The sequence below is a fragment of the Mastomys coucha genome, unplaced genomic scaffold (genome assembly GCF_008632895.1).
Source record: "Mastomys coucha isolate ucsf_1 unplaced genomic scaffold, UCSF_Mcou_1 pScaffold6, whole genome shotgun sequence".
NCBI classification, from domain to species: domain Eukaryota; kingdom Metazoa; phylum Chordata; class Mammalia; order Rodentia; family Muridae; genus Mastomys; species Mastomys coucha.
Window position 1 is genome coordinate 8,899,361 of NW_022196912.1, and position 9,425 is coordinate 8,908,785.

At 40.5% G+C, this 9,425-nt stretch overlaps 1 protein-coding gene and 1 long non-coding RNA gene across 12 annotated transcripts in view; one reads left to right on the plus strand and one right to left on the minus strand.

Annotated features, from left to right (window-relative positions):
- Positions 1 to 9,425, minus strand: part of Plekhh2 (pleckstrin homology, MyTH4 and FERM domain containing H2) — a 106,210-nt gene that overhangs the window by 62,093 nt on the left and 34,692 nt on the right. For all 8 annotated transcript variants that reach the window (XM_031357432.1, XM_031357430.1, XM_031357429.1 and 5 more), the window contains exon 3: positions 6,289 to 6,351. In XM_031357432.1, the coding sequence (XP_031213292.1) occupies positions 6,289 to 6,351 (63 nt within the window). The remainder of the gene's footprint in view (positions 1 to 6,288; positions 6,352 to 9,425) is intronic.
- The window catches only part of LOC116080824, a 33,664-nt gene continuing 31,086 nt past the window's right edge, over positions 6,848 to 9,425 (plus strand). The window contains exon 1 of one of the 4 annotated variants that reach the window (XR_004114623.1): positions 6,848 to 7,374. This is a non-coding gene — a long non-coding RNA (uncharacterized LOC116080824). The remainder of the gene's footprint in view (positions 7,375 to 9,425) is intronic. The other 3 variants (XR_004114622.1, XR_004114620.1, XR_004114621.1) reach the window with 3 other exon arrangements.

Below are 9,425 nucleotides of genomic sequence, written 5' to 3' on the forward strand. Positions count from 1 at the left end.
GATTCCCAGGTGGAGCAGTCTCTGGATTGTCCTTCCTTCAGTCTCTGCTACATACTTTGTCTCTGCAACTCCTTCAATGGGTATTTTGTTCCCCCTTTTAAAAAGGAATGAAGTATCTACACTTTAGTCTTCCTTCTTGAGTTTCTTGTGGTTTGTGGATTATACTTTGTGTATTCCGATCTTCTGGGCTAATATCCATTTATCAGAGAGTGCATACCATGTGTGTTCTTTTGTGATTGGGTTACCTCACTCAGGATGATATTCCCCAGATCCATCCATTTCCCTAAGAATTTCATAAATTCATTGCTTTTAATAGCTGAGTAGTACTCCATTGTGTAGATGTATCACAATTTCTGTATCCATTTCTCTGTTGAGGGACATCTGGGTTGTTTACAGTCTCTGGTTATTATTAATAAGGCTGCTATGAACATGATGGAGCATGTGTCTTTATTACATGTTGGAGCATCTTCTGGGTATATGCCCAGGAGTGGTACAGCTGGGTCCTCTGGTAGTACTATGTCCAATTTCCAGAGGAACCGCCAAACTGATTTCCAGAGTGGTTGTACCAGCTTGCAATCCCACCAGCAATGAAGGAGTGTTCCTCTTTCTCTACAACCTCACCAGCATCTGCTGTCACTTAACTTTTTGATCTTAGCCATTCTGACTGGTGTGAAGTGGAATCTCAGGGTTGTTTTGATTTGCATTTCCCTGATGACTAAGGATATTGAACATTTCTTTAAGTGCTTCTCAGGCATTCAGCTGAAGGGTTTGCAGCCCCTTAGGACGAACAACAATATGAGCTAACTAGTACCCTCAGAGTTCCCAGGGACTAAACCACCAAAGAGTACACATGGTGGGACCCATACCTCCACCAGCATGTGTATAGCAGAGGATGGCCTAGTCGGTCATCAATGGGAGGAGAGGTCCTTGGTCCTGTGAAGGTTCTATGCCCCAGTGTAGGGGAATGCCAGGGCCAGGAAGTAGAGAGGGTGGGTTGGTGAGCAGGGGGATGGGGGAGGGAACAGGGTTTTTTTTTAATTTTCTTTCTTTTTTTTTTTCCCGGAGGGGAAACTGGGGATGGAGATATCATATGACATGTAAATAAAGAAAATATCTAATAAAAATGGAAATAAACAAATATTTTATTTAAAAAAAAAACACTGACAAATTCAAACTGGCTTAACAAACTCACAAGCATCTACACATACACCCTGGCTTTTCTATTTTCCTCCTGGTAAGTTCCTATTTGCTTCCTCTCAGTATATCCTTCAACCTTCCCCTAAACGTCTTAGATCCTGAAATCTGTAAGAACTAGCTCAAGCAGATTTGAACTGCTCAGATCCCAAAGATAGGACAGGGTTCTGACTGGTCTGGGGCAAAGGGACATTCTTATAAATGAAAACAACTTGGCTTCTGCTGTCTTGGGCACATCAGGACATCAGTGCTAACAACATGCTTGATGGGTGCTACTAGCTACTTTTCTACCACTGTCATAAACTCCATATCCATGGCAACTTATAGAAAGAGGGATTCATTTAGGCTTATGGTTCCAAAGGGCCTAAGAGTCCATCACCATGACAAGAAGGAGGCATGGCAGCAGCCAGGCATGGTGACTGGAGCAGCAAGCAGTTCCTCTTGAACTGAGGTATGAAGCAGAGAAAGCAAACTGGGGGTAGGCTGTGGTCTTAATGTCCCAATGCCCACTGCCAGTGACATATCTCCTCCAGGAAGGCCATATCTCCTAAGCCTCCACTAACTATATCACCAAATGGGAAACAACTGTTCAAATACACAGTCCTTTGGCGCATAGTCTCACTCCAATCATTACCATGGTGAATATCTATTGCTGCTCACACAGGATCTCAGCCACACAGTACCAGTGTGACTCTAGCAGGTGATAGAGGAATGGTGGGGAAAGCTAGAGTCTTCATAACTAAGATCCGTCACATGAGTACTTCAGGCTGATCCCCTATACGCTAAGCTTTGTGGTTTTGGCATTGGCAATGCTTAGCAAATCTTGCCCATGCAACCTTGATGGGAGGAGTAAACACATCCCTGCCTGATTTCACTGGAATACAGCAACTAGAAACTTGAACCTGGGTGCTCCTGGACACTGCCTATGATGCCCTTTTCTTTAATGGATTTTAAATGTTTCCTTTCCCTGTATATAACCATAACTGTGAGTGTGAAGTGGTTTTGTTTTGTTTTTTTCATCCTGTAAATGCCTCCAAATAATTCATTGAACTCAAGGGTAGTTTGTGAAGCTACCCATGACTCCCATTGATAATTTTTATTGTCCTACCCACATAGAAGCCACACAAACCCATACACTGCTAATACTGCTTCTGCCACCACCATCTACTGTGGGCTGACTGTGTGCTAGGCACTCCACTTAAATCAGCTTCAATCTTCACAATAGCTAACTCCCACTCAGCACTAATACGTGCTCAGAAGCCTTCCAAGTACTTCTACTTCTATTCAATTTCTACACAATCAGGCACAAAACTGCATCACATTTTATAGACAGAAAGCTGAAGTGAAGCAGTTGGAGATGAGAGCTGACTGAGCCCGATGGTCTGACTACAGTCTGTGTTCTTTAATCGATCTGCCATAAACCAGAAGCTGCCAGCTGATCCCTAGACGGACAACCATGAACTCCACCTGAATTTCCTTTTGACTGTACAGATTCTCCTTGGCAACCTCTGGTCTCATATTTCCCCACCTCTTTCCCACTGTCTCTGGGAGGGAGGAGAGGAAAGAGAAATCGCTCACTTTAAACCCTAGCTTTTCATTCTAAGTGTTTACAAGACTGTTGTATGTAAACTGGAGTAACTGTTCTTCAAGAATCATGAAGAACAACTGAATTAGATCTAGCCTCCATACCTACCTGGGCCACAATTGAACAGGAGTGTCTACAATTGGGCCACACTGGCCTTTCTCATGGGATGGCTCATCCTCATCTTCTCCTATCTTGAGAGTCAATGGGCATTTTCATAAGATACATTGATTTATTTTATAGGCAAGGTTCATTATAAAATATCAAGAGAGTAAGTTCTAAACAAGATGGATTTGACTTATGGAACTGGAGTGTTTTATGTTTACTAAGCCAATGATGAGAATTTAGATTACAGTTCTTCTCAAACTAACAGGGCAGGAGTAGCTAAAGTTAAAATAAATAGCAAAGCCAAATGCTTGGCAATGCTGGCATTTAGAGTTCTCATCCACTGCCAGCAGGCATGATGACACGTTTACTTTATAAACCCTTGGAACTAAATGCCATTGCCATTGCTATTGGAAAATAGAGAGGAAGAAGGAAAAGAGTAAGACAAAAGTGGAGGAAACGTTTAGATTTAGTTATAATTGAAGGCAATCGGTCCAGAAGAGCATGTTCAGAATGCAGAAAGCCGGAGAGGGAAAACAAAACCAAGAAATATCTCCAACTGAAACAAAGGAGAGAAAAAGAATCCCAGAATAAAGTCTAAGACTCAAATGAAATGTGTCCATCTAGTTTTCTTCTCGACTTGAATAAGCCAGTCCTTTAAAATGAGGAAAGCAGCATACACATATATTACTCTAATAATAAATGTTATCTAGTTATTAACTATATTATGTATAAATAAATGTATCACATTTATATTATAAGTAATATAGTAAGAAATAAAAGCATATACTCAAATAAATACATGTGCATGCCTCTTGTCATACAAAGGCAGAGCAACTGAAATGCCCATCAACAGTTGAATAAACAAAATGTGACATATATATGGAACATGATCAAAATTACCCTACTAAATAAAAGATCACATAAAAGGATAATTCTGTAAGAAACAGCCAATCTACGTCTGGTGGCACATACCTGTAATCCCCACATTGGGGAGACTGAGGCAGAAGGATTTAAGGCCAGCCTGGACTGCATAGCAAGGCCTCACCTTGCTACACAGGGTGGGTAAATTCACAAAGCCAGAATGCAGTCTGTGACTGCCAGGGCGGAGGGCAGAGGGAGTGACAGTGACAAGCTTCATCAAGAAAGGTGGCAATAATTAATGGAGCTAAACAGAGATGCTGATTATATGATAATTGTAGTTATCTGTTCTAAATAATAATCCTATATTATATGAGCTTTGCCCAATTAAAAAACAAAAACACAGGGCTAGAGAGATGGTAGCAGTTAATAGACCATACTGTTTGCCCAAAGGACTCAAGTTCAGTTTCCAGTACTCACAACAGCCGGCTCTAACAGCTCTGGGCTCTGTGGGCACTAGCACACACACACACACACACACACACACACATGCACACACACACACATGCACACACATACACATGCACACACACTTGAAAATAAAATTAATACTAAAAAACAAAACCAGAAGCAATAATGAGATATTTAGGGGGAATTCTGAATGGTATCTGGCTCTCTGATATATGGAGAGACTCTTGCTAACCTTTGTGACGTGGCAATGGTGCTGGTATCTGGCTCTCTGATATATGGAGAGACTCTTGCTAACCTTTGTGACGTGGCAATGGTGCTGTGGATTTGTGAGGGTCTTTTCGATTAGTAGCTTTGATTGCACTCAACTCTCACGTGCACCTGTATATCTTGTATTGGCTTCCTCAAAATAATCCAGTGTATGGAGGGATCAAGCAACTACTGATAAGACAAGCCCGCAAGTTAACTAACTCCCAAGAGACTCCATTACGCTTTTTCCTCTACTCTTATTATATATGGTTGAGGTTTCATTAAAAAAAATTTTTTTTTAAGATTTCTTTTCAAATATGAATAAGAAATCAAGATTTAGGTTGGATTTATATTGCTTAGAAATCTGGTAAGCCACTCTTAACAATTTGCTATGTGGAATGCAATCTTGAGTTTAAAGGAGAAACATGCTTAGAACCACTAAAGCACAAACAAAAGACACCAAAGACAGATGGCAGAGCTAAAGACTGTGCCCTGCTGTACTATGCCTCTCTCTGTCTCTCTCTCTCTCTCACTCTGTGTGTGTTATTTATTTTGTACTATGCCTCTCTCTGTCTCTCTTTCTCTCTCACTCTGTGTGTGTTATTTATTTTGTACTATGCCTCTCTCTGTCTCTCTCTCTCTCTCACTCTGTGTGTGTTATTTATTTTCATGTGTACTGGTGTTTTGTCTGCATGTTTGCAGTGGGATCCTGTGAAACTGGAGTTACAGACAGTTGTGAGCCACCATGTGGATGCTGGGAATTGAGCCTGGGTCCTCTGGAAGACCAGCCAGTGCTCTTAGCTACTTAGTGGTTTTTCCACTCTATGCATTTCTGAGAAAGAATTTTGTACTGGGGTTTTTTTGCTTTTGGAAACTGTAGCTTTGACCAACTGTGATAAGGATCTTCTCATAAAATGAGAAGCTATAGATTTAATATTATTGAAGAACATCCAGGCTGGGCGTGGGCATCCAAGCTGTCCACTTCATTGTTCTCCAGGCCACAGACTTACCAAATCATCCAAAGACTCTAAATAATATTTAAATAACTGAAAATACAGAAAAAAATGATCATCTTAATACTATAATTCAAGCAGATTTTCTAGTTTCCTCTCAGACTAATTTTAAACTTATGAGTTTGACTTTCCTTACCCATAAATATTAATGTATAATATAGGAATTTTGGCCAGGTAGTGGTGGTGCATGCCTTTAATCCCAGCACTTGGGAGGCAGAGGCAGGTGGATTTCTGAGTTCGAGGCCAGCCTGGTCTACAGAGTGAGTTCCAGGACAGCCAGGGCTACTCAGAGAAACCCTGTCTCGAAAAACCAAAAAAAGAAAAAAAAATTATATATATATATATATATATATATATATATATATATATGAATTTTGTACATTTTACTAGTTGTAAGCAAGTTTCTCTATTCATTTTCAGTAAAATGATTTGAAATAGTTTTTTTTTTAAGCGACTGTTGCTCAAGCCTTACGTTTGCCCATTCATTTTCTACAATCTGGGATTCACATAATTTTCAACCCTTTATTACTATACATAAAGTGGATGTGAGCATGGGTATATAGAAAACCTAATTGCTGTGAGGATTTCCATCAAAAGAGACATTTGACTTTCTAAAAAGATAAAATATTCTATCAAAATCCTTTTTCCCTCTTAAGAAAATCAATATAGGAACAAAATAGAGTACAGTTTTTCCACTCTATGAATTGAGCTCTTGAACAAAGTTATTAAATATCCAGGAAGGTTGACAGCCACCCTATTTTGAGCTAAACAATCTTTGTATGCATAGAGGCAGGGGAAGACTGAAGTGTACTCTACCTCCTGAAAAGCCTTCTCTGCTTGCCGTTCTGCATCAATAACTTGTTTCTCCAACTGTTGCATCTGTAGGTGAGGGAGGGAATAAAATACACAAAGATTTATATTTACCTTCTGGGAAAAGTCTTTAAACCCCACAATGTCATTAGTTCTTAAAATAAGTGAAGTAGTCCATTGTATATGAATTACAACTAGCAACATTCAAAAGCACTTGATACTAAAAACTGATGAAATGCCAAAGTCTTGAAACTCTGAACACTGTAGTCCATTAACTGGTGACTTTATAAGGGCTGTTTGTTAGTTCACAGAATTGGTATCAATCATGTTTTCCTTCTTCAATATGGTATTTCATGGTCCATCGATAGATTAGAAATTACTGGTCAATACATATTAAGAACAATAAAAAGACTGTGCCTTACTAGCAAGAGGTTTTTGTTTGTTTGGTTGGTTGGTTGATTTTTTTGGGTTTTTTGTTTGTTTGGTTGGTTTTTGGTTTTGTTTTTTGGGTTTTTTTTGTTTTTGGCTTAAATAAAAAGCCACAACTAAACCAGGGAAGCATGTATTCTCACAAACCCACTGGGTGGTATAGTTAAGTCAAGGCTGTGGCAGCCTTAATGTAGTCTTATAGATGGATGGTAGAAGGATGGAAAGAATATTAAACACAAATACCCAAGTAAATATAGAAAATACAATATAAAAATCTTTCAGAAGTCCAGTAGTGGTTAAGAAATGTGTACCCGGTGTTGAATACACAGCCATGAGGTGAAATTCAAGTCTTTTTCTCTTGAGGCTGTATTTGACTAAATTTAGAGCTGTCTGTTGTTAGATCTGTGCTCACTTTCACTCTTTTCCAGGACTGTTGGTTCAGATGTCCAGAACTCATGGTTAACTTCCAACTCTCTGACCCCAGTGCAGACCCCTCCCCCACTCCCCGCCCCGAGGAACAGCCGGCACCACAGAGAAGCGCTTTGCTGGCTAGAGAGGCCGGCCAGCCCCAACCAGCTGACATCCCACGCTTCCTACCCACCCCACTACAGGTTCTCAGCCTCAGGAGCATGGCTTGAGCCAGTGACGCTTCATTCTTAAAAGGTTCGTTGACTGGGACCATTTCCTGGGCTTTGTTTGTCCAGATTTCACATTTAACACGGGGTCTCACAGAGGACCTTCACCCACTTCCGAGCCAAGCCCTCAACATTTCAAGAGGGATCCTGATACCCATGTAAAGCTGGGCACAGTGCTCCTACAGGGAGATGGGAAACAGACATAAGTTTTTGAACTGGCTAGTCTAGTATACCCTAAAGTTAACAAAAGACTCCACACCTCAAACAAGATGGGAGACAAAGACTGAAACTTCCACCCAACCACTATAGTACACATACATCTGCACTTACACAACACATATATCATACAGATACACACACAAGAGATATGCCCATAAAGATTCACTAAACAGTCTTTTGCTTTCTAGTGATAAGATGAAGGGCATAATTCAGTCGCTATTGTTGTGAGCCAAGTACAAGTCTTCATACCTAGTAGATATTGAGTGTCATAGATATCGATGAAATAAAAACAAAGATCTGTAAGGATGTGCATTCAAAGGGCAGCTGAATGGTTACTTCTGATTGTTAATGCGTCTGAATAAAGACACGCCTAGGAGACAAAGCACATTTGCATCTGAAAATTTATTTCCAGAGATGGTGAGATCACACTCCCTTACATGCAAACACATAGCACTTTAGAATACTTTGATATATGAGTAGGTGAAATTTGTTGTTAGGCATGAAAAGATGTGTGTATGTATCTCTAAAGGAATTAAAGCCATAGGTTCAAAGGTTACTTTTGTTTTTTATTAGATATTTTCTTTATTTACATGCCATACGATATCTCCTTTCCCAGTTTCCCCTCCAAAAAAACAAAACAAAACAAAACAAAAAACAACAAGAACAAATCCCTGTTCCCTCCCCCTGCTCGCCACCCCACCCTCTCCTGCTTACTGGTCCTGGCATTCCCCTACACTGGGGCATAGAACCTTCACAGGGCCAAGGGCCTCTCCTCCCATTGATGACCAACTTGGCCATCCTCTGCTATACATATGCTGCTGGAGCCATTGGTCCCACCATATGAACTCTTTGGTTGATTTAGTCCCTGGGAGCTCTGAGGGTACTGGTTAGTTCATATTGTTGTTCATCCTAAGGGGCTGCAAACCCTTCAGATCCTGGAGTCCTTTCTCTAACTCCTTCATTGGGGACCCTGTACTCAGTTCAATGGATGGCTGTGAGCCTCTACTTCTGTATTAGTCGGGTACTGTCAGAGCCTCTCAGGAGACAGCTATATCAGGCTGGATTGTCTTTCCTTCAGCCTCTGTTCCATAGTTAGTCTCTGCAACTCCTTCCATGGGTATTTTGTTCCCCCCTTTTAAGAAGAAATGAAGTATCCACATTTTGGTCTTCCTTCTTCTTGAGTTTCATGTGGTTTGTGGATTGTACTTTGTATATTCCGATCTTCTGGGCTAATATCCATTTATCAGAGAGTGCATACCATGTGTGACCTTTTGTGATTGGGTTACATCACTCAGGATGATATTCTCCAGATCCATCCATTTCCTTAAGAATTTTATAAATTCATTGTTTTTAATAGCTGAGTAGTACTCCATTGTGTAGGTATACTACAATTTCTGTATCCATTCCTCTGTTGAGGGACATCTGGGTTGTTTACAGTTTCTGGTTATTATAAATAAGGCTGAACATGATGGAGCATGTGTCCTTATTACATGTTGGAGCATCTTCTGGGTATATGCCCAGGAGTGGTACAGCTGGGTCATCTGGTTGAACTATGCCCAATTTCTGGAGGAACCACCATACTGATTTCCAGAGTGGTTGTACCAGCTTGCAATTCCACCAGCAATGAAGTAGTAGTGTTCCTCTTTCTCCACAACCTCACCAGCATCTGCTGTCACCTGAGTTTTTTATCCTAGGCATTTTGACTAGTGTGAGGTGGAATCTCAAGGTTGTTTTGATTTGCGTTTCCCTGATGACTAAGGATGTTGAACATTTCTTTAGGCATTTCTCAGCTATTCAGTATTCATCAGTTGAGAATTCTTTGTTTAGCTCTGTACCCCAATTTTTAATAGGGTTATTTGG